At 38.7% G+C, this 25040-nt stretch overlaps 1 protein-coding gene across 1 annotated transcript in view; it reads right to left on the bottom strand.

Moving 5' to 3' along the window:
* Window positions 1–25040, bottom strand: part of LOC126778734 (neurofibromin-like) — a 76713-nt gene that overhangs the window by 31852 nt on the left and 19821 nt on the right. The window contains exons 20-47 of the mRNA XM_050502356.1: window positions 24791–24962; window positions 24200–24342; window positions 23648–23756; window positions 23221–23327; window positions 21232–21348; window positions 16119–16273; window positions 15029–15192; window positions 14359–14511; window positions 12490–12668; window positions 11923–12058; window positions 11174–11264; window positions 10694–10868; window positions 10379–10562; window positions 9854–9906; window positions 9571–9771; window positions 8912–9034; window positions 8475–8613; window positions 7860–8024; window positions 7130–7231; window positions 6696–6833; window positions 6078–6258; window positions 5626–5732; window positions 5075–5151; window positions 4206–4408; window positions 2931–3034; window positions 1620–1856; window positions 1275–1361; window positions 626–797 (exon numbers count right to left, since the gene is read on the bottom strand). Of these exons, the coding sequence (XP_050358313.1) occupies window positions 626–797; window positions 1275–1361; window positions 1620–1856; window positions 2931–3034; window positions 4206–4408; window positions 5075–5151; window positions 5626–5732; window positions 6078–6258; window positions 6696–6833; window positions 7130–7231; window positions 7860–8024; window positions 8475–8613; window positions 8912–9034; window positions 9571–9771; window positions 9854–9906; window positions 10379–10562; window positions 10694–10868; window positions 11174–11264; window positions 11923–12058; window positions 12490–12668; window positions 14359–14511; window positions 15029–15192; window positions 16119–16273; window positions 21232–21348; window positions 23221–23327; window positions 23648–23756; window positions 24200–24342; window positions 24791–24962 (3974 nt within the window). The remainder of the gene's footprint in view (window positions 1–625; window positions 798–1274; window positions 1362–1619; window positions 1857–2930; window positions 3035–4205; window positions 4409–5074; window positions 5152–5625; window positions 5733–6077; window positions 6259–6695; window positions 6834–7129; window positions 7232–7859; window positions 8025–8474; window positions 8614–8911; window positions 9035–9570; window positions 9772–9853; window positions 9907–10378; window positions 10563–10693; window positions 10869–11173; window positions 11265–11922; window positions 12059–12489; window positions 12669–14358; window positions 14512–15028; window positions 15193–16118; window positions 16274–21231; window positions 21349–23220; window positions 23328–23647; window positions 23757–24199; window positions 24343–24790; window positions 24963–25040) is intronic.

The following is a 25040-nucleotide window of genomic DNA, read 5'->3' as shown; positions in this document are numbered from 1 at the left end:
TCGGAGTATCTTTGAAGGATAAGATCAGAAATGAGATTATCTGGAAAAGAACCGGAGTCACCGACATAGCTTGCAAAATTAGCAGGCTGAAGTGGCAGTGGGCTGGTCACGTATGTCGTAGGACCGATGGCCGTTGGAGCAGACGAGTCCTAGAGTGGAGACCGCGAATCGGCAAGCGCAGCGTAGGGCGCCCTCCAGCCAGGTGGACCGACGACCTTAAGAAGGTGGCGGGCACCAACTGGATGCGGAAGGCGGAGGACAGGGAGCTTTGGCGCACCTTGGGAGAGGCCTATGTTCAGCAGTGGACAACGATTGGCTGTTGATTGATTGATTGATATAATATTGTGTTATTAGTTACGTCATTTCAAAAATATTTAACTGTAAAATCTAAAATAATCGTTAAATAGTTTGTCTGCTAAAGGATATTACAAAACCGATGACTTTTTAGATTATTGCACGCTTTGACACTGAAACGATCGCCTTCAGACCATTGCAAATGAAAAATATAATTCTGCTATTGTATAATACCTATAACTGTAAAATATGACAAAAAAGTCTTAGCTTAGAGAACTTAGATTCTTTCGCCGGTTCTTCTAAGATTTGCGGTGTTTATTTCGGCACTCACCCGAGAAGCTGGGCGAGTTGCAGGTGCAGAGCGAGTGTATGATGTTGATGACGAGCCCGTGCGTGGCGGCGCGCATGGACACGGTGCCCGAGCACACGAGGAACGTCACCGTGTGGAACAGGTCCGGCAGGTGGCTCGCCACGTCCAGGCAGTTGTTGAAGGACAGCATCAGCTGGGCGGCAACACAAACCACTTCACATCACCAGGCTCGGCTTTTTATTCAATTGTATATTGTAAAATGACAATCAAATACTTGAATCATATATATTTTGGTAACATTCGTTTTTAATCTGTTATTTAATAAAAAAATATGACACGAATGTTTTTTTTTATAGACAAGAAACAAAAATGGACTTTACCCGAGTTTGTCTTGATAAATAAAAAATAAACAGAATATATTATCTACATATAAACATGCAAAGACCAGTTCAATAGCTTTTTCTCCTTTGTTAGTCAACGATTTTGTTGACAAGTTTTAGTGTTATCAGTAAAAATATTCGAATAATACATTTTCATAGATTTCTCCTCAAACTTTGAAAAATGTCTATGGTCGTATTTCGACCACTGGGCGGACACTGGTTACTTAATCAAGACGTCTTTTGGTTGAAGGTGGACGCAAAATTTGGTTCTGGTCTAGGATTGGACTTACCAAGAATCTAGCGAGGATGGCAATATCATCACACATTATATGTTGTTTCAGCTTCGCCGTCGACGATTGGCAAGTCTTAACTATAACCTATTAAAAAATATTATTAGAAACTTGAAATTATTCGAATTTAATCGTGCATTTATTGAAGCAATGTGTGCTAAATGAAAATTATAAGAGAATTTTTTTAGTGCAACGTATATGTAACGTTTCTGACGCAAAAACGTTTCAAATAGGTCTTGTACTGAATTGATGTGTTTGTACGTTGTAAGAAAATAAAAAAAATAAAATTGTCAAAAAAACAATAAAAAAATAAAAGTATTAAAAAAAATAAAAAAAAAAACTCACTGGGTTTGGACAGAGCCTGCAGGATGATAGGTGTTCGTACATGTCAAGGGTCGCAGAGATGGTCAATTGCATAATCCGCGCGCGATCAGAATGGGATCCGACTTTTTGGAAATAGAATACGTCTCCACCGCCAGCGGTGACGTCAGACATCGGCAAACTCGCGTCGATGCTCGCGAGACGTTGATACTTGTTTATTAGTATGGATTTTTGCTCAGGAGATTTATAATAATAGTACGATTATTTTAGTAATTTGATATAATGGGTCAGAGTCAATCACGCGAAATTATTCTGGCAGTTCAACATACATATAGACCAATATATACATGGTTATCAATACCCCTTCTTGCTCCTTCGCTGTCATTTTGGTTAGAGTTTGACAAAGGTCCATCCCATTCTCATAGAGCGCGGCTTATAATTATATAGTTAATGTTTATGCTATTGAATAAATCAAAATCGAATCCCTTTATTCATTAAAGACAGCGTTATTTAAGTTAAAGTATTATTTTTAATTTGGCAACAGATAAAATTTGATAGTTTTCTGTGATCTTGTTGTAAGACCGTAGGCATAGCCCTGCAAGAGTTGACTCTATGCAGTCATAACAGTTTATATTTCACTTTATATTACATACATAATACATTTATATTTATATATTTTCGTATGTATTTGAATAATCTGTGTTTTATATAAAAAAAAATTTATACACAAGTACAAACTCCCTACACCTTGGCCAAGCCATGTTGTCAGGTAGAGAATTTGTTTTAAGCCTGTCTTCAGCAAGATTATATACTTCGTGTTGTGCGATCAAATATATTAATATATAATACATACATGCTGTACTTTCTATAGTAAAAGGATCATTATTTCATTTGATCAATGGCATAAATATGAACAATCGCAATTTACCGCCTCGGGGACCCTCGATTGTTAACTCCCTCACCTTAAAACCTTTAAATCTTTAGGCAACCGTCGCAAGCGTGTTTGGGAAGAGACTGACTCCTGCTGAGCCTTTGCAAAGTTACAGAAACAGCCTGTAAATGTCCCACTGCTGGGCTAAGGTCTTCTCTCCTATTTGAGGAGAAGGTTTGGAGCTTATTCTTGCTTTGCAATGTTAGTCTCAGTTTTATCCCATGTAAAGTAGGGGTGTAACAGTACGCATGTCATCCGAGCGAACTCGCGAGTTATCTCATGCGGGTTGTAATTACGAAAAAACTATTATAGTATAAAAAATGTTTAAAAAATTAAATAAATTAAAAAAAAATAAAGAAAACAAATATGTATTCTATTTTCAAATAGTTAAAATAATGACTCACATTACACATTCTGACGATAACTTTCTTAGATACGAGCTGAACGTTCGCGGAGGCCAAGGCCACCACCGTATCCGCCATTATCTCGACCACTGGAGATCCGAGACCTAAAAACACCTTTGATTATTTGTGAACTCGTAGACAAACTCCTCAGAAGGTACTAGAAGGTACAGAAAAAGCTTTGAATATTGCCAACATTGTTGTGATGACGGATTTACGTTACAGCGGTCATACTATCAGAGACTAACAATATTAACAATATTATTAGTGCACGTTTCTGCGCACACACTACTCTCGACGACATCCGGGAAGCCGAGGTCACGTGCGCTAGCTGCGCACACGCGTAACTTGAGAACTTCTTAATAACCAAATTAATTTTATTGGTCATACCGGGGTTTGAACCCAGCATTTACAGCTCTAAAGCTTTTTAAAAAGCTAGTTCATAGACCAATGCGGTTATATATATAAATAAACACAGAGTAATTAATACTGTTTGAATGTTATTTTTAATTTTAAAAAAAGATAGACATTCTATGTCCAGTAATAATATATTTTATTATTATATTTCACAGTGGTTCATCAACCACTGTGAAATATTTTAAAATATATTAAAAATTAAAAATGTATGCAGCGTTAATTACAATAAAATGAATAATTTAGATATCTCGAAATAATCGACTGTTATTAGAGTTATTCGAGTCTATAGTCTATCCAAACCACAGAAGGAGTAAAGACAAATAAACAAGTTTAACCTTGAATTGACGCCATAACCGTACCGTAACAGCCTGTGAATGTCCCACTGCTGGGCTAAAGGCCTCCTCTCCTCTTTTTGAGGAGAAGGTTTGGAGCTTATTCCACCACGCTGCTCCAATGCGGGATGGTGGAATACACATGTGGCAGAATTTCAGTGAAATTGGACACATGCAGGTTTCCTCACGATGTTATCCTTCACCGTAAAGCACAAGATGAATTATAATCACAAATTAAGCACATGGAAATTCAGTGGTGCTTGTCCGGATTTGAACCCATGATCATCGGTTAAGATTCACGCGTTCTTACCACTGGGCCATCTCGGTACTTAACGCGATATCATTGGTCAAGCTCTTGAATTATCTATGACATTCATTATAGAGATTTAAAATGACGTTTTGAATGTCGGCGAAGTTGCTTTTAATTAAAAATCGATATTAGTAATTTTGGACTTTTCGTCGGTCTAATCCAACTTTGGTAAACTTGGCTTTTACACCATTTAACTATCAGCTCGTTCGTTATACACACCAGAGTTGACGCTTTGCTGTATGAAGCTGTCCAGCACCGTATCGATCAGTTCGGGCACCTGGCCGATGGAGACCCAGATCTTAGCCTGCACCGAGGGGTACATTTCTGTCTCCTCAATGGTTAGAGTGATCAGTTTTTCTAAAATTTGTATGTAATGGTCTACTCGCTTTTGATGCCATGGGTTATCGGACGGCTTGCAAAATCTAAAAATAAATACATGACTGAGTAATTTCCTACCTTTTGGGTGTTATTGACGGACTTAAGTGTTATTAATAAATACATTTTAGTAAGTAGACTAGACCGGGAGCTTTGGCGCACCTTGGGAGAGGCCTATGTTCAGCAGTGGACGATGACTGGCTGTTGATTGGTTGATTGAATAAGAGTGTTTTTTTATAACATGTTTACGTTATAAAAAATCATTCTTATATATCCAATTTTGGTTTTGGTTGGTAGATACTTGCCTTTCACGCCGAAGGTTGTGGGTTCGATTCCCACCCAGTACAGACATTTGTGTGCATGAACATGTATGTTTGTCCTGAGTCTGGGTGTAATTATTTATTTATTTATTAAAGGTTTGCTAGCGGACGTTACATACATTATATCTTAATAAATTTTGTACTAAAACTAGGAACATTTGTTGTACACCCATTTGAAAGCAAACACTGCATGTATAGAGTTCTTGCGCCGATTACATTTCTATAAAAGTATTTGAGTGCTTGACTAATAAGTGACAATAATTATATATCAAAAAAAAAAAAAAAAAACGAAAAGAGACGACGTTTGTAAAGCTACGTAACGAGTATTATATTAATATAAAGTAAAGTGTGAAATATATAGTGAGGTGCGAGTGAAAGTGATAATTAACTTACCTGGCTAAGTTAGCCAACCAAGGCGTCATGTATTCTAGGCACAAATGTTTCAGCTCAATGGTCAATACTCGGAAACCCTGAAAATATAAATAAAACCGTTAGGGTTACGTTAAAATTATAATTAATCTATTTCATTATATGCGTTTATATTTGTATGTAGTTTTTCATTCTCATAGTTACGCTTCTATCATATGATGCTTGAAAGAGATCGCTGTACGAATAGGAAACTGCGCAGGAGACATCACAATGCTTAACCGTAAAACAAACACAGGCGCGCACTATCTACTCTCCAGGCAATGAGGCAATTAATAAAAATATGATAATTTATAATGACAATATCCTCCAAACAAGACAAAAAAAACCCAATACATTATTTTTTAATAGTTTTACACTCCGAAGGAATTTAGAAATAACACCAGAAGTATAATTCCACAATTACATTTATTATATATTTCAAGCTCCAATCAACACGCGTACTTTCCAACCAAAAGGATGACTCACGATTGGCTGACGGTCAACGTAACGTAACAATATATTTCCAATATGTTTACCCGTATACATTCCTCCAGGAACCTGAGGGTCAGGTGCGGTTCGTTGTGAGCGAGTTTCTCGCTGACCGACTTTATGAAGATCGTGTTGTTGAAAGGAGTGCAGAGTCCTGTTCAAATTATTATATCATTAAATAAATTATATAATCTATATACGGACGGTGGTAGGGATTCTTTTATGCCCGTCTGGGTAAGTAACTTTCTCTCGTTTCATATTAGTACTCATACTGAATATTGTTGTATTCCGGTTTAAGCAGTGAGTGTAATTACAGGTACAATATTGACGTTAGTAGAATTGTTGATATTTTTTACAGTGCCAGTGTCTACGGGTAAAGATGACCAGTTACCAACAAGCATATTTGCTCGTCTGCCTTCCTGAAATAATTTAAGAAAAAATAATGCGAACTTTGATTTACGTTTAAGTGGTAAATAACATCGCCTCGCGCTGGACTCACCCGAAGTGTCCAGCAGCTGCCCCTCGATCTTGAGGTGGAAGGTGGCGATGAGCGCGCACAGCTGGTTGTAGGCGGCCGTCCGCAGCGTGGGGTCGCTGGAGCCGAGGTTCAGCAGCGCCATGTTCAGCAGCGAACACGGGACGTCCTTGGGCCGGATATACTGGTGGACCGGCATCGAGTTCTGGCACATCAAGACATAGCCAAATTAGAATTTTTTATTTTATAATGCTACATAATATATCCGAACATTGAAATCAATTTTAAATACAAATTTATTTACTAAATCTTATTAATACAGATTTTTAATTTTTTATGCAAAGTGCTTACAACTATTATGATAAACGTTTCCAAGTGACATAACATCTTAGTCCCCAAGATTGGTGGCGCAATGGCGGTGTTAGAAACGGTTAAAATTTATTACGGTCACCACCGCCCATAGGTATAGAGACCTATGGGCGGTGGTGACCAACTAACACCAGGAGCCCCTTTGCCTATTCGCTTCACTAACTAAAAATCAATTAACAATGATACTAAAACGAAATAAAATGATCTTATAAATTATCAATAGACCCTAAAATAAAGACATATATATAGTAATAAATCACACAAGTGACTTACAGGCTGACTCAGCTCCCATCTGTTCCGGATATGTATGATGGACTGCACGATGTTGTCACAGTCGTAGTGGATGAAGCTCAGAGGGGTCGACTCGTTGATGATGGACAGCGAGAACTGGTTTTCGTCCACGAGACACACCTGTAATTCAGAACATTTTCATTAGTGGAAGGACCTTGTGCGAACCCTACTCGTCAAATATTCTACCATGACAAATTTATTACGTTTCTATTTTATTTGCATTTTTATACTAAAAAAATTGACCTTGGATTGACATAAGCGAGAGTGCACTTTGATTTGCGCACATACTTGCGCACTATAATCTGATTGGCCATTTTCTGTCATGTATAGTTACCAAGACCAAAACCCGATCAGACGAAAATCAATCAAAGTATTATCTTCTTTACTACATTCTTAGTTATGATGGAAACACTCACCTCGTCAATCTCCGAAGCGTAGTAAACGTCGTTCAAGAGAACTGGCAAACCCAACACTTTCGTCTTCTCCGCTGACGTTATTTGAAGAGCCGTAGGTCCCACCTATTGATGACACATTTTTGGGTAGAACATTTTATTGCATTTATGATATAAACTTATTTTTAACGGGGAATTATGTATGATTATAAACTTTTTTAATTGCCAGCTTAAATAATAATTAAATAAATCTAAACATATTATAAAATTGTAGTTGATCGCTGTCTGTACATGGAAGATATTTGAGTAAAACTATTATCGGGGGTCTTTATCAACTATTGCGTCGAACCAACAATTGTTACAATTTTTTTTCCGTGCGTTTGTGCACGCTAATCTTCAAAACGGCTTTACGGATTTGAGTGCGGTTTTTACTAATGTATTGTGGCTAACTTCACTTAAATGCTATCAAATAACTGTTCAGTTACATTGGGTGAAACTTTAGCTAATATCAAACGTAAATAAAACTAAAAATGTTGTATATACTGAAATATTATAAGTCCGCTTATAGTTATTTCTTTAAGTTATACGCGGGTGGAAACCGCAGGCACAGCTAGTAAATACGACATCTTTATAGCAGCGGGTATGTGGCAATCTATACTTTTAGTAATGATATATATAATTAATTAAATATATTAATATCGAGTGAGACTTTAAAGGCTTCTTTGTCCAAAAATGTATATCATTATGTGCATACCTTTATGGCAACTTTGGTGTCTTTGTGCGACAATTTCAAAGCATTATTGAAGACCTTCAGATTTTCTTCCAAGTCCAAAATCGCTCCTGGTAACTTCTGCTGTTCCGGATCAACGTAATCGCTGAGGCGACTGTGGTTATCTATGAATATGAGCTTTCTATTGCCCTGGAGAGAAAACGAGATATACTTTATTAAGAATTGCCACTATACATCTTATTATTTATATAAAAAAGGTAAGTGGAACATTTTAAATTTAAAAAAAAGGCCTCGATTTTTTTTTCACAATGTTTGTACAATATATTTTTAAATGGACTACAATTGAGTGTAATGTTTGCTTACACTTCTGCTCTAAAACGCACTTTTCCCGGTTCTTTAAATTATTCAAAAGGCATTCAATGGCGTTAAAATATTTGAGTTAACATTTTTTTATATGTATGTATATATAAAATAGGTAGGTATAATCACGCAGTAAGAAATATGAGCCTTCTTTTTCACCAACTAAGATGTTATATCCCTTGTGAATATTGTATTGTATCGTTAGATCAGTGAGTTGACTTATGCCAACACCAGATGTCCAGTTGTGGTGTCGCCCTGCTTACGTGAGTAGTGACATACCCTGAGCGGCGCCAGGATGGACTCGTAGAACTTGGTGTACTCCCGCACCCAGCTGTTGCAGTTGTAGATGTAGCAAGCGTGCGCGTTGGAGTACGCCACCTTGGGGAGCACGCTGAACCACTTCTGCAGGAAGTCCGTCCTGTAATATAGAACAATGGACATTACTTCAATAACGCATAAGATTCTAATTTATAGTGCAAGATGTTCTCACAATTTTTTCACATAAAATCTTAAATCACAGTAAAAGCACACACACACACATACACACACATACACACACACACACACACACGCACACACGCACACACGCGCGCACGCACACAGTGACTCATATATCGCACCGAGCACTAATAAAGATATCTCAAAGAGACAAAACTTAAACAATAATCGATGAGTCACAATAATACACAGAACAGATAAATGTCTATCAAGCTCACCTGAACCGGTTATCCGAGTTCGTCTGTGTGAAGTCGACGATCAACTCGAACGGTTGCTGGCAGAACGGCTTCAGGGTTATAATCACGTGGTATATGAGCAAGTCCGCATTTGTTTCACTAATCCTGTAAAAATGACAAAAAAATATACTATTTTTTGTATTATTTCATATTTTCGATTAAATACGAGTTGAAAACTTAATAGTTATTCTTTTTTCTTTGATTATCTACTGACTTGCCTACGAAGTCTGTCTTTGTGTGTTTGTTTATAATAATACATTATAATCTCACTCTTTCAACGACGAATAACAATACGTTTTGGCAAATAGAAGTCTATAAGTCTACGTAGGTATGTATGTGACGCGTGACGTTCGCGTTTGTCTAACTATTCACTTTGCTTATTGAAATATCTATAGTAACATTATAAATGTAAAAGTAACTATGTCTTCCTGTTACGCTTTCAAGGCTAAGATACTGAATCGATTTTGATAAAATTTGGTACAAAGCAAGCTTAAGCCTCAAGGAATTATCCCCTAATGCACGGGCGAGTACTATTACTATATATATTACTCGTATATGTTACCTGGGTTGTTTGTTATGTTGTGTAGGTATGTTAGGTGATTTAAAATAAATTTTGAAATTAAAATAAATATACAACTTACTTGTATCTCCTAGAAATGAAATAGAAGATCGGGTTCCCGATCTTGCTGGTGCCGGCCTGGTAGAAGATATTTAAACTCTTTATGCTCTTATATTCTTCTGTCTGGTGCATATTGTGCTTGACTATAAACTCCTCGAAGTTCGTTGACGACATGTCAATGGAAGACCAGCGCGCGTACGACGAGAACAGAAGACGTGAAGCGCTGCGAGTTGAGTTTATATTAGAAAATGTGCCAAGGTCACATTGCTTAGTGGAGTTTTGTGATTTATCAAAGATTAACTTACGATTCCACAGGCTTATGTTTAGGTGGTCCCAAACAGGCGAGAAGTGTTGCCATCTGTAAATAAAAAAAATTATATTTTAAGGCGTAAAATACTGTTGGACAATCCTCAGAAGACACACACGTACATACTCAACGTACATAGTATACACGCACATGTTTATATATTAAAATGAAATGAGTAATCATACACAAGACTATTTTGATTGGTTAAAATTAGTGAATAAAAACGAATACCATAAAACGAACCATTAAAACGAATCTTTTTTTTTACATATTTGCCGGGAGGGCAAATGACTCTACTCCACCTGATGGTAAGTGGTAGTAGAGTCCATACGCGACGACGGCCAGTACAGTCGGGAAGAATGTTCTGCACTAGCCGCCTTCGCCTTGCCGGCCCGCAAGATGCCTCTTCAGGCCTCGTTCAAGGAAGATCGCTGAATATTTTGACGGATCGGTATTTTCGCTGTGAGAATGTCGCCTAAATTGTCTTTATATACCATTCATACTCAAAGTATTTAAACCTCACCTTGTCGAAGGGTCGCCGCCCGACGTCGTTGTGGTCACGGCTGCAGGACAGGTAGTCTCCGATCTTCTCCTGGTGGTTCCACAGCAGGCGATGCAGCGCCACCACGTTGACGTCGCTGATGAAGGATAGGTTGTGCCAGGTCTGGTCCACCGTCTCGCAGTCCGATGCTATCTCTATGAAGAACCTGTAAATATCTTACGTATTAAAGTTACAGTTACGTTTGGACACCGTATCTCATGTCAGGTAAGAAGGTTTTCTGACAGCCAATGGGCTGACAGGAAACATTGTCTCAAATTAATCAAACAATTCTCTTACTTTCGTCCAGCTTCAAAGTGTTCCCTCAGGAAATCGTTGAAGGGCAACATATGTTGCTCCTTGGAGAACTCCATGTGGTTCGCGATGTTCTGCAGAATCTTCGACATGAGCATGAGCCCTCTCTTGATGTGAGGTGGAATGGGTTTTTTCACTATTCCCATCTCCTGAGGGGACACTGGAAGCGAAAAGATTGGTTTTAGGCCTATAGCTATTTTTTTTTTAATTCAAAATAGGTAGATAGACTGGCAAATGGATGTCAACTGGTGGTCACCACTATCCATAGACGTTGTCAATACACAACTAACCTAAGTAAAAAAAAAAAACGTTATATCCGATTGTCCGTGTAGTTACACTGGCTCACTCATACTTTAAACAGGAACTCAACATTCCAATCCCTTCACCAAGCTGCTCATACACAGTACATATATTCACTGACATTTGGGTTACAACCATTAATGACACTGCGATTGTTAAACTCACCTATGGCTGGATTTATGTACCGTAAGAATAAAACGGTACCAACCGCTCCCACACTTGTCTGCGGAAACTGGACGAATCTCTTGCTTAGGACCTGGAAATTTAATTAAAGTTGATTAACATCAAGTATGTCCTACGGCTTCTCAGGCAAATTATCTGAAGTAATTGTTTTTAGTCCAAATATAAAAAGTACAAATGTTGACCAATCTTTTTCAGTAATCTATTCTTAAAAGTAAGTAACAGCCTATGAATATCCCACTGCTGGGCTAAGGCCTCCTCTCCTTTTTGAGGAAAAGGTCGGAGCTTATACACGGTGGTCCATTGCGGGTTGGTGGAATACACATGTGGTAGAATTTCAGTTAATTAAGACTCATGCAGGTTTCCTCACGAAGTTTTCCTTCACGCTCAACGGATGAGATGAATTATAAACACAAATTAAGCACATGAACATCCAGTGGTGATTGTCTAGGTTTGAACGCGTTCTAACCTCTAGAGCACTTCGGCTTAAATATATAAATAAATATATAGTAGACTAGTTTTCGCCTGCATTTTAAGAGGGGGAAGGGGGGAGAAGTTTGTTAACTGTTTCGGATAACCTTTTCTGTACCATCTGTCGATATGTATGCAAAATTTCATGATATTAGTTATTACGTAACAAACAAAACATAGATATATACAGTTGCCTGTTGATAATCAATGGTGTTCCAGGGACATACCCAAAAAAAACCTTGATTCAAGTAAGTCATTCATACCTGGTACAAGCAATGACACATGCTCCGCAGCTGCGAAGGGAATTTATCGGCGGAACCGATGATCCTCTCGAAGACCTCGTGTGTCAGGTTTCGGAGATTGTTCCTGTTGATTTCTATGTCGTGGGTCGGGTCCAGCCTGCATTGGATAAACGGCATGTATAAGTCCGAGCTCATATTTCTGCCATTGGTATAAGCTATTTATGATATAGTTCTCGTGGTTTGCAGCGTATTGACGGTATGAGAAACAGATTATATTCTTTACAGTGCTTCTACTTAATTGTCACCCATACATTACACATTCTAGCACCAAAGCGCAATACTTAGTATTGTCGTATTCAGTGTTAAGGGTAAGTGAGCCAGTGTAAATACAAAAGGGACATAATAATAATTTCATACAGTGCCAATGTCTATGGGCGGTGGTGACCACTTACCATCAGGTGGCTCGATTGCCAGTCATCCAAACTGTACTAAATAAACAAAAAATTACGACCAGGTTGCCTTGCAATAATAAAATTAAAGGTAAAAAAATTTGAACCATATTATTTTATTGTAAGCATATGCTCTCACCTAGCGGGGTCGACTTCGAAGCTCAAACTAGCGTTACAATCCGCCTGGTCCAGCAGCGCTGTTATCAGCGGCTCCAGTAAGCTCTGGAGGTATCCGTAGCCGTATATTTTGAAACAGAAGGCCATAATTTTGCTGCCCAGCGAATTCCCCCTGAATAACGTTTGCATGCAGTCCGAGACCTAAAAAATAATTTTACATAATTATTTGTTTTTTTGTTATAAAATAAACAAAATAAAAACGAATATCGAAGCTTATATACTCGTATATAGAAAAACAACAATTTGTATATATGGCAAGTATCTAATTATAATATATTGCATAATTATTATTCTATATATTGGTTCTTTGACATTATTTTTAATTATTTAATTCCAGTAAATAATCTTGTATATAAATAAAAATGGTTGTATGTTTGTTCTATTGCGTTCATAAACAATTGCCCAATAAAAAAAATGTTAAAATGTTTGTTCTGTAAAAAAAAAAAATAGAAATGTTCTTTGTTTTTGTCCTTCAATATAAACGTTTTATGTAGAACATTATTCTACCCGTGCGAAACCGGGGTAGCTAATATTAATATACCAATCAATAACGTCACCATAATGGATTAACTTTAAGACAAATATGTCAGAGAAAGATAGGAACAGACTTTTCATCGCCCCTGCCCTCTATCCACCAACGTGGCAGTTGTTGATAATTACAACACGCAAGATGGCGCTAGTAGGGTCGCCTTGGAACTACATCGCATTTATATCTATACATATAAACATAGTTCCTCTATTACTCGTGAAGAACATAGGTGGCACCACTTGTATTTTAAATGACGCTAATGTTGTGTTCAACGAGAAATATATAAAGCCCGGACCTCGAAATGTACCTCGTACCTTAGAATGTCCTAAAAACATTTGTTACATGAAGAACGTTTCATGGAAATTATTTTTGGGATTCATCACACGAATTGTGTATGATGAATTCGATATACTGTTGAATTAAGTTACGTAGACGAAATATGATCAATTCTATTCGTCTATTGCCGTACCGTAACAGCCTGCGAATGTCCCACTGCTGGGCTAAAGGCCTCCTCTCCTCTATTTGAGGAAAGGTTTGGAGCTTATTCCACCACGCTGCTCCAATGCGGTTTGGTGGTATACACATGTGGCAGAATTTCAGTGAAATTAGACACAAGCAGGTTTCCTCACGATGTATTCCTTCACCGTAAAGCACGAGATGAACTATAATCACAAATTAAGCACATGAAAATTCAGTGGTGCTTGCCCGGGCTTGAACCCACGATCATCGGTTAAGATTCACGCGTTCTTACCACTGGGCCATCTCGGCTTTTTTTTCGTCTATTGCGTTATATTAAATATCATGTAAATTAAATGAAAATTTTGCTGCGTGACGTACGTGTGTAACCGGATATGCCCTTGGAACGGATAGATACGACGAGATGCAACATAGATCCTATGTGTGTTTACTGGTGGTAGGGCTTTGTGCAAGCTCGTCTGGGTAGGTACCACCCACTCATCAGATATTCTACCGCAAAACAGCAATACTTGATATTGTTGTGTTCCGGTTTGAAGGGTGAGTGAGCCAGTGTAATTACAGGCACAAGGGACATAAAATCTTAGTTCCCAAGGTTGGTGGCGCATTGGCTATAAGCGATAGTTGACATTTCTTACAATGCCAATGTCTAAGAGCGTTTGGTGACCACTTACCATCAGGTGGCCCATATGCTCGTCCACCTTCCTATTCTATAAAAAAAAAAAAAAAACATATAACTCAGGCGTAAGTGACTTATCAAAAAAAAGGTTGGTCAAATATGAGCCAAGGCATTGAGACCAGAGAATTTGTATAGTAAGGGTCACTCACCGCACAGACCTCGACCTCCCGGTAGAAGATGTTCCAGAGCAGCGGCGCCAGCAGGTGCTTGGCGTCGAACAGCGACACCAGCACGCGCGCCAGCTCGTCCATCTGAGCGGAGCCCACCACGCTCGCCAGCGCCATAGCGATCGGCAGCTCACCCTGGAAATTTGCCACATTTTTATTATTTTTAATTTGCTGTTTAAATGCATTACAACAGCATACCTAAATTATCACAATAAAAACTGAGCCAGTGACAAAACCAAATGTATGGCTGTCGTTTGTTGACTAAAACTATTTATTTATTTATTTATTTATTTATTTATTTGTAATAGCACACTTACAACATACACATAAAGCATTGAAAAAATAATTTATAAAGCAATAATAGTATATCTAATGTGCATCTCAATTACAAGTGTACATAGCACTTGCAGATTCAATCTAACCAAATTCAAATTAAAAGTAACAAAAAATCATCAGTAATTTTTAAAAAAGGTCAAAATTAAATAATGTCATTGTTTCAATCATAATTAAAACTATTCGTTTTATTTTCCCATCCTAACGACATTGTTTACTTACTATGGGTAACATTACGTATTAAAATGCCTCGGTCTTAGCCCAGCAGTGGGACATGTACAGCCTGTTACTGTAAGTACCTTGGAATCGCTCCACCCACCTTAACCGATATCATGGTGACGAGCTGAACGAGCTGCTCGAAGCGGTCCGCCAGAACGGTCTCTGCCAGGGTGTCTGCTGTGAACTCTGTGCCTTGCTGCAGGATCTTTGTCGAAACTTCCATGAATGCAGCTCGCATTTGTAAATCGCGATGGTAACACAAATCTGTTTAACAAATTGCAAAATTCGAAGGATCAGTCATTGAATCAATGTGGTGTGATACCCATTACCGCAACAAGCAGAAACGGTGTTTGGAGGGGAAAATCGAGCAAAATTTCTTGCTTGCGCTATTGTTAGACTTTACTATTGCTAGATGATTGTCCTGTAAAGGCAGTCGTAAATATATTGTTAGCGTTTATCTGTGAGCCGAGATTGCCCAGTGGTAAGAACGCGTGAATCTTAACCGATGATCGTGGGTTCAAGCCCGGGCAAGCCTCACTGAATTTTCATGTGCTTAATTTGTGATTATAATTCATCTCGTGCTTTACGGTGAAGGAAAACAACGTGAAGAAACCTGCATTTGTCTAATTTCACTGAAATTCTGCCACATGTGTATTCCACCAACCCGCATTGGAGCAGCGTGGTGGAAAAAGCTTCAAACCTTCTCCTCAAAAAGAGGAGAGGCCTTTAGCCCAGCAGTGGGACAATCACAGGCTGTTAAGGTTTATCTGTGGACAAAAGCTCTGGCAGCATACACGTTGCAGCTGTCAAGGACGCGGTTACCATGGTAACTGTTATTTGTTATTTCGAATTTACCTGGTGGTAGGGCTTTGAGCAAGCCCGCCTGGGTGGGTACCACCCACTCATCAGATGTTGTGCCACTAAGCAGCAATACTTATTATTGTTGCGTTCCAGTCAGTCAGTGTAATTATAATTAATTATTAATAAGAGTCAGTGTAATTACAAACATAAGGGCATAATATCTCAGTTCCCAAAGTTCCCAAGGTTGATAGCGCATTGGCGATGTAAGGAATGTTTATTATTTCTTACCTCGCCAATGTCTATGGGCGATAGTGACAATTTATCATCAGGTGGCCCTTTACCTCGTCCGACTACTCATAATATTAAAAAAAAATGTTATTCTCACTTACCAATACTATGCGTGAGTCCGAATTTGATATTCTCGGAGAGTAAGTTGGACATGGCCTGGATGGTCGCGTTCCTCAAGGTCGCCAGACGTCCCGGGCCCTCCGTCAGCTCGACCTCGTTGCAATCGTTCAGTAAGTTCAAGAATAGAGTGAAATACCTGGAAATAATAATTATATAACTTACCGCGAAAAGTGATATATAACAAAGAACATATACTAGAAGACCATTTATTTATTACTACCGCTTCTCGTAGTTTCGCTCGCCTCATAATTTAATAAAAATTAAAGATTATTTAAAATTTTACGAAGTATTTTTTTTTTCTCTGTGTGTATTTGCAATCAGCCCCAAGGCTTTGAGCAAATTTGTTCAGTGATGCTGTCATGCGGAGTGGCTTCCCATTGGAAGCGTCTACTCATCTGCTGCCCAGAGCTACTGCCGGTCTTTTAGCTCTAGGATATGATGACGTTTTAGTCGTCTCACATACTGGTCCATGGTGAGTTGGCGAGCGAGTTCGTTTGGGTGATGGATTAACCGGTCTTTGTATTTAGCTGCCAAACTCCGAATTTCCTCTTTGATTGTTCTCATTTCAAGGTGCTCGTGAACTTCCTTGTTGGTTATGTACCATGGTACTTTTGCAATTGTCCTTATGATCTTGTTCTGTTGACGTTGGAGTATATTTATGTTGGAATCGCTTGCGCTGCCCCATAGTTACAGACCGTATGTCCAAATGGGTTTTAGGATGACTTTATATATAAGGAGTTTGTTGTCCAAAGAGAGTCTGGAGTTCCTTCCTAGCATCCAGTATAGGCTGTTGTACTTTAGCTGAAGCTCCTGTTTTTTCCATTTAATGTGATGCCTCCAGGTTAATCTACGATCAATGTGTAAGCCAAGATATCTTACATGATCACTGCTGGGTAGAGTACATTGGCCCAACTTTACAGGTGGACAGTCTCCTTTTCTAAGGGTGAATGTCACCTGTACTGATTTGGTAGCACTAGACTTTATTTTCCATTTTTGGAGCCATTCGATTACTTTGTTCAGGCCCTTTTGCAAGTTCTCTGATGCCAGTTTTGGGTCTTTATTACTTACTAATATTGCGGTGTCGTCTGCGAATGTAGCTGTGGTTATCCCTGGCGTTAGCGGTAGGTCAGCAGTGTGCAACATGTAGAGCATGGGGCCCAGGACAGATCATTGTGGCACCCCGGCATCAATCTCTTGGAACTTAGAAGTTGCGTCACCTTCTTTCACATAAAATATGCGATCCTCGAGGTAAGATTTGAATATGGGAAAGTATGAGTGGGATATATTCTGCTTGATCTTACATAGTAGGCCTTTGTGCCAGACCTTGTCAAATGCCTGCTGAATATCCAAAAACGCTGACGAGCAATATTCTCTTTGTTCTAAGGACTTTCTTATGACGTCACATACTCTGTGGGCTTGCTCCACTGTGTCATGGCGTTCTCTAAACCCAAATTGGTGATCTGGTATCGCTTTGCGTTCCAATAGTCTAGGCATAATTCTGCGAAGTATTGTCTTTTCCAGTACCTTGGATAGAATAGGCAACAGACTGATTGGTCGATAGGACGTTTCTTCAGTCATTAATTTGCCGGCCTTGTAAGTCATGATGATTTCTGAGACTTTCCACGCACTCGGGAAATACCCTATTCGTAACATAGCGTTGAAAATAATGGCGATGAAGACAATTGCCTTTCTCGGTAGTTCCAGCAGTACTTCTTTAGTTATCAGGTCGTAACCTGGTGCACTTTTATTGTCTAATCGTTTCATCGTTTTTATGACTTCCGCGGGCGACACAGGTCTAGGGGGAAGGTCCATCTGAAAGTCTTGTTTTAGAATATGATCAACATATTCTTCTGATGAGTTGTCGGGTGTTGCATTCGGTTTGAAAACACTTGTTAGATGATAAGCAAACAAGTCCGCTTTGTCCTGGCTTGTTCTAGTCCAGTCGTTTCCCTTTTTTATTGGAGTTTTTGGTAAGTTAGGTCTGTCACAAGAACGGGTGATTTTCCAGAGCGAGCAGTTGTTGGTTTTAGTCGCAGTTAACGACTCCAACTTTGCTTGCATTGTTAAATCATTGGCATTATTTATAGCTTCCTTCAATTCTACAATGGCTTTGTTAAGGGCGGCCTTGTCTTGCGGATGACGGCTTAGCTGCCAGACTCTGCGTAATCTGCGTTTTTCTTGGATCATGATCTTTATTTCCAATGGTATGTTTGTGGGCTGATTCTTATATTTAATGGCAGGCGTGCTTCTCCACGCGGCAACTTGTATGAGATTAGTAAATTGCACTACTGCTGTTTCAATTTCCTCTGCTTTTTTGAGTCTTATATTTAGATTGAGGTTTTCTTTAATGTGTTCCCTGAAGGAGGGCCAATCAGCATGCTGGTTGTATAATATTGTAGGTCTCTCGACTTCAATTATTGTTGAGCTGATAGTTAATAAGACTGGGGTGTGATCAGATGACCCATCAGAGCATTACTCGATCTTCATGTACTGCTTGTCCTTTTGTTACGAAGAAGTCAAGTGTGTCCGGGGTTCGATTATGATCGGCTGGCCAGTAGGTAGGTTCTGTTGGGGCAATTATACTTAAATGATTAATATCGACGCTCAACTTTAGTTGTCTTCCCCTAGTTGTATTTAGTCTTGAACCCCAGTGGACGTGTTTGGAGTTCCAGTCACCTCCTGCTATGAAGCGATTGCCTAGATTTGAGAAGAAGTCAGAAAACAGATCGGAATTTATTCGATGTTTTGGTGGACAGTATACAGCTGAGACATTAAAATATCCACACCTGTCTTGTATTGCGACTGTAGTTGCCTGCAATTGATCGGTTTTATATTCAGGCAGTAGATGGTGATTTATTTTGTCCCGAATAATTATAGCAGATCCAGCATGACCTGTGCCGTCAGGGTGATTTGTAGTATATGTCTGGAACCCTTTGATTTTGACATTAGTTTTGTCTGTGCAGTGTGCTTCGGATATTAGGACTATGTCTATTTTGTGCTCGGCTATTAGTAGCTCGAGCTCATCTTTATTGGGTGAGAGTCCATTTATGTTCCAAGTCGCCAGTCTTAGCCCGAGGCCTTTTAACCTTGTAGTTTGGTTATGAGTGTAGTCATGAGGCTCATTAGAGTACTCATTTGTTGTAAGATAAGGTCAAATTTCTCGTTTTGTTTGGTGAGGAGAGTTTCTAATACTGTTAGGTTTTGTTTTTCATTAGGTATGACGTTTTCTGTGGTCACTTTGTCTGGCGCGCTTCTAACAGCTTTGGCGTAAGAATATGGTTCATTTTCTTTCTTCAATGGAGGAATGGAGAAAGATTGTTGGGCAGTATTTTTTGGAAGGTTTATATCTCGAATCATGTTGTCTTTTGCAATAGAACGTCTATCAACTCTTCGGTGACCGTATTTGTTGATTTTCCTGGCAAGTATTTCTCTGTACACCACACAACCCTTGTAGTTTGCCGGGTGGGAGCCTTGGTACAGTGCACATTGGGTAGGTGTATTTCTATCACGCTTTGGGCAGTCTGAAGTTTTATGTGCCTGCGCGCATTTCACGCAGCGGAACGGTCTCATGCAGTAATTCTTTGTGTGTCCATATTGCTGACACCTCTGGCACTGTACAATTGAATTTTTTTTCTTGGGATCCTCTATGGTTACCGATTGATGGTAGATGTATTTGATTTCTTTAGCTGCCTTGTTGTTCTGGCTAGGTAGGAGATTTACAAAGAATGTTGAGGTTGGTTTTTTCTCAGGACCATATCTAGAGTTAATAATTTCCCCGACAACAGTGTTTCCAGTTTTTTCGATTTCTTCCTTTATCTCACTTTTAGGTGTTGTGTGGTGAAGATTCCGGATAACAATACGGCATAGTCGTTCTTCCTTTTTGTTGAATGTGTGACCAATTAAGCCACTTTCGCGGAATTTGGTGATGATTCTTTTGTAGGCCTGTATCTAGAGTGTTGATTCTCATTTGGTTTCTGTTTGTAATCCGATATGTGAATGAACTTTTATCTGCAACAGTTTCCACGAGTTCAGTTAATTTATTGACATCTTCTATGCCATACAATATTATGGGTGGAGGCTTGATAGGTTTTTTCTCAACTGGTTTCTTGGTTACAGTGGGTTCGTCTGTTAGTTCAAATGGTAATTGACTGAACATGTTGCTGGTGGTTATATGCTCTGGGGAGTCACTGACTTTTTTTCGTTTCGGATTTCTAGTGCCTGGTACTCTCTGCCATGATGGGGAGCATATAGTGCCTTGCAGGCTTGGTGTATTTTGTGTAGCCGTATCGCTCGGTAGTTCTGCCAAGGCTTGGGAACTTTCTGGGGGTTTACTTCCCAGGGAATTGCTTCTAGGCCTGGTGATAATCAGACTTCGGTGTAAGACCTGCTGAGTAAGCTTTTTGCTGCCAGTAGCATTCACTTTAATGGAAGCCTGGTCGCCTACTTCCATCAAGTCTTCGGTAGCCAATTTCACACTCTCCAGCCCGGATACCAGAGAGCGCCGGGGGTTAGCCGGATCGCATGACATACAATCTTTCTCAATATTTGACATTTCCATAAAAAAGAGGGGGGTTTGGGAGAAAATACACATACTACTTTCCCAAGGCAGTATTGCAGCTATTTTAGGGGGCATTTAACTTTCCTAGGCCGGCTGTGGCCTATACAGGTTAATTGACCGCCGCCTGTGGCTCGGCGTTGAAGCTCGTTTGGCACCGCCCGGGGGATACGTGTAGGGTGGCCTAGGACAGGTGGTAATTCCTACGGACGCGAGCAACTCCGTCCCCCTTTACGAAGTATGACGAATTAATTAATAATGGTAATCATGGGTCACAGACATTGGCACACTGTATGAAATATTAATCCATCTCGTACACCGCAAATTCGTTACCAACCTTAAAAATTAAGATTCTATGTTCCTTGTATCTGTGGCTACTGGCTACTGTGACTACCTTTCAAAGCTGTATTGCTGATTTGCGGTAGAATATTTTATGAGTGAGAGGTACAAGCCATAAACCATTGAGTAAGTGTATTTATTACATAACTAAACATTATATAAAATGCATAAATAAAAAATATCTGCCATGTAAATCTCACTTCAAGAAAAGCTGGCTATTGGTCTCCATGAGGTCTCCACGGTCGGACATCTTGGGCTGCAGCGGCAGACCTTTAAGCAGCGCCGCCACGGTCTCCATGCAGGCCTGGTCCAGCTCCCTGGAAATATAATACCTGATCACACTGTTGAGGATGACTACCAAACCGCTGGTGGTACAGTGCATTTAGATCGCAAGACTGAATTAGTAGTCATTTGGAGAAACATAAAAATAATGTTTTTTTTTTTGTGAATCAATCAAAGATACAGTATGTGTGGGTACCCTATGCTCTTTATTGTATCCCTGACAACGTATATACAAAATCTCATGATGATCGGTTGAATAGTTACTACTACTACATTAGTACACAAACAAACACACTCACTTTCGCATTGATAATATTAGTTATGTTTAGGATATAATACAATTTATCTTATAAGATCACACAATGTGGATCACACATGTATGGAATGAGAAATATATATATATATATATCCTATTCCAAGAATTAAATTTCATCTTGTTAATTTATGTACCATAGTACATGTACCATAATACTGGTTGTAAAATACGCCATTAGGCATGCCTAATGGCGTATGATGGCGCTCATTCAATATGTCACATTCCTAAATCTATCTACGCGCGCTATCTAGTTATTCGATACCCCATACCCCATACCCAGTAGGGTATATTTAATGTGGAACAATACCAATATTCATCAAATAAAACATAATTATGTCAAATGTGAATAATGGAAAGCACTTCCTAAATTTCATTTACCATTTGAAAAACAGAGTTACAAAGTTAAATTTAAAATAATTATTATTAAATACAATTGGTTATTAACGTAGACAGAGAAACTTACACAAGAAAGAGAACGAAAATTACGTTACAAATGGTTTAGACAGAGATAGAATTATCAAATCTTTTGTCCCTTATCGCGTGACCAGTTTTGGTGTTTGTTTCGCTACTCAAGTAGCGAAACAAACTTGACAATTGGTGCGTTCATTGTGTTTTTTATTTAATTTTCGCTTATTTTTATGTTAGAAAACGATTCTAATCCAGTGAAAAGGCCGAGAAACAATCCTTATATCGAAGGTTCATTGTCGTATTGTTTCATGTTAAAGCGACAGCATAAAGAAAATTGCCGGCGTGTGTTTTCACGCGTAAGTAAGACTATTTTGTCCCTAATTATAATTTCTCAGTGATGTGTATTTATGCCATAGCATGACGGAACCTTATATTGCATTAAAATCCTAAAGATAATAGTATTTTCCAGATTTTATCATTAATAACCTATAATTATTTATCATGTAAGTGCTGCCAGTATCAGCTAAAAAAATGTCCCAATTTTCGATAAAAAATATCGACTCGTCGACAATGTAAACAAATAAATACGGAGTCCAATAATAACCTAAAGTGCTTCGTTATATGTAAATATGTTATTTTAATTTATTCGTTCTCCTATTTATAATTTCCTAACGACAATATCATTTAACATTCTTCATTAATTTATAATATTATTAGATTCCGAGTCAAGAGGTTAACATAGAAATATATGTGGCAACCATCCTTTATTAATAATTTTATTGAATGTTTTAGATTTCAACATCTGAGGAGAATGCTAATCCAGTACCATATAAAGATGCTGAAGTACTATTGATAACGGAAACAAAAACAAACATTGCAACGGTTTTTGGGTGTAGTTGGAAACCAAAAAAATATTTTAATTACAAAAATGTATAATAAACACTAAAAAGTAAAATTTAATAACCTTATTTTGTTTTAATTAAATCCTGAAAATTATTTATCTCCCAAAACAGGGAATGCAGTTACTATGGCAACATTATACGCACACATTGACAAACTATCTCTGTTTCAATCGCGGTTTCACGGCCCCTTGGTCTATTTGCTTCTCTGTCTACGGTTATTAAATTTATCGTCCAAGTGAATTTAATTGATGGTTTTAATTAAACAAAGCTGTATGTACTACCTGGTAATGGAGGAAGCGTCCGCTCTCAGGGGCGGTGCGATTTGATGGGAGGTCCCGAGGACCCAGTCTGTGACGTACTCCACCATTTTATTGCGGAACTTCATCTCCTGGATGAAACGTTTGACGATGGAATTATTAACTGTACTGTGTTTTTAAAGGTACAGGTTAAGGTACCGTCCATTCATCAGATATTCTACCGTCAAACAGCAATACTTAGTATCGTTGCGTTTCGGTTTTAAGGGTGAGTAGGCCAGTGTAACTACAGGCACAAGGGACATTACATCTTAGTTCCCAAGGTTGGCGCATTGGCTATATAAGGTACGGTTGATATTTTTTTCGGCGCCAATGTCTATGCGCGGTTGTGACCACTACCATAAGATCATAAAAGGGGCCATTTAACAATCGGATGACTAATTTTTTAAATTACCTGTCTGACAGCTAGGTCATCTCTCCGCCTCATCATTGCGTCAACGACTTGGCAGAGCTTCGTCTTGATATGTACGGACTGCACCGTCATGTCTAGGTGATGGACGTATCTACGGAACAGTATATGTATTATTATAGGCTCGGTCAGTGGTCGAATTATTATAGAAAAGTTGAAGAAGACATACAGGAATTTGAACGTTTTCTTACGGACCAAAGCCGGTGGTCCCACGCTTGAACTCTCCAATTCGGTCGTGTTAGATTACCATTCCATCGAATTATGAGTGTGTTTGCGCACACAGCTTCCACCAACCCGCATTGGAGCAGCGTGGTGGAATAAGCTCCAAACCTTCTCCTCAAAAAGAGGAGAGGAGTCCTTTAGCCCAGCAGTGTGACATTCACAGGCTGTTACGGTTGCGCACACAGCACTAGATGTTTTACATATGTATATATATATGTATATACTCGTTCGTTTTCTTTATTTGAACACACTCATCTCTGGGACCATTTCAAGCGGGTGAAATCGCGCGAAATACATAACTATAAATATAATTACCTAACAATATCTAACATCAATCCTTCGATGGAAGTAGTGCTAAAATGTTCACAGGGCTGGTCGTTCTTCTTATTATCCAATATACTTTTCATTATGAATATCGTATGTTCGACGAATTGCGTGTTTATATCTGTTAGCATCACCTATAAGTATAATTAATATATTAAAGTATATAATACGTGTATCTAGAACGCAGATCATGTATTGTACCTTGGATTTATTTGTGTTTGTGATAAGTTATCTCGGGCTGGAAAGTTTTAAAATAAACTTGGAAACCTTTTTCTATAGGTTTCCTATAGATTTTGAGTTTGATTAGACTTTTTTTACTGGCTCTACAAGAAATATATACCACTCTATATACTGTCAATTCGCCACCAACCATCACATCTAAGATGTATTGTTAAGTTCCTTAGATTGGTGGTTTGTAAAAGCATTGGGTATGTTAGGGGTTGTTGATATGATATGATTCTAACAGTTCCAATGTCTATGGGCAATGGTAACCACTCTCCAAGGCTCATTTGCCAGGATGTCTACCTATTTTATATTAAAAAATATATTAATTGTGAGAAAGAATCAAAATGAATATCATACCTGTTGTTGCTGATCGAAGAAGTAGTCGACTGTTACTCTTATATAATCGAATAGTATCGGGTACAGTGCCGGAGACATTTCGTTGTCGACCAATTCCTTGAAGTGACTCTGTATTTGGGCGCCGAAGCGTTCCTTACTGTAGAGTAGTAATCTCAATAGCTGGCCAATGAATCTATAAAAATAAATACCATATTATAAAACAAAGTCCTCCCGTCGCGTCCGTCTGTATGAACGCGATAAATGCAAAAAC

Source organism: Nymphalis io, chromosome 27 (assembly GCF_905147045.1).
Source record: "Nymphalis io chromosome 27, ilAglIoxx1.1, whole genome shotgun sequence".
Taxonomy (NCBI): Eukaryota; Metazoa; Arthropoda; class Insecta; order Lepidoptera; family Nymphalidae; genus Nymphalis; species Nymphalis io.
The sequence above is the reverse complement of the archived record's forward strand: the minus strand, read 5'-3'. Positions and strand labels throughout refer to the sequence as shown.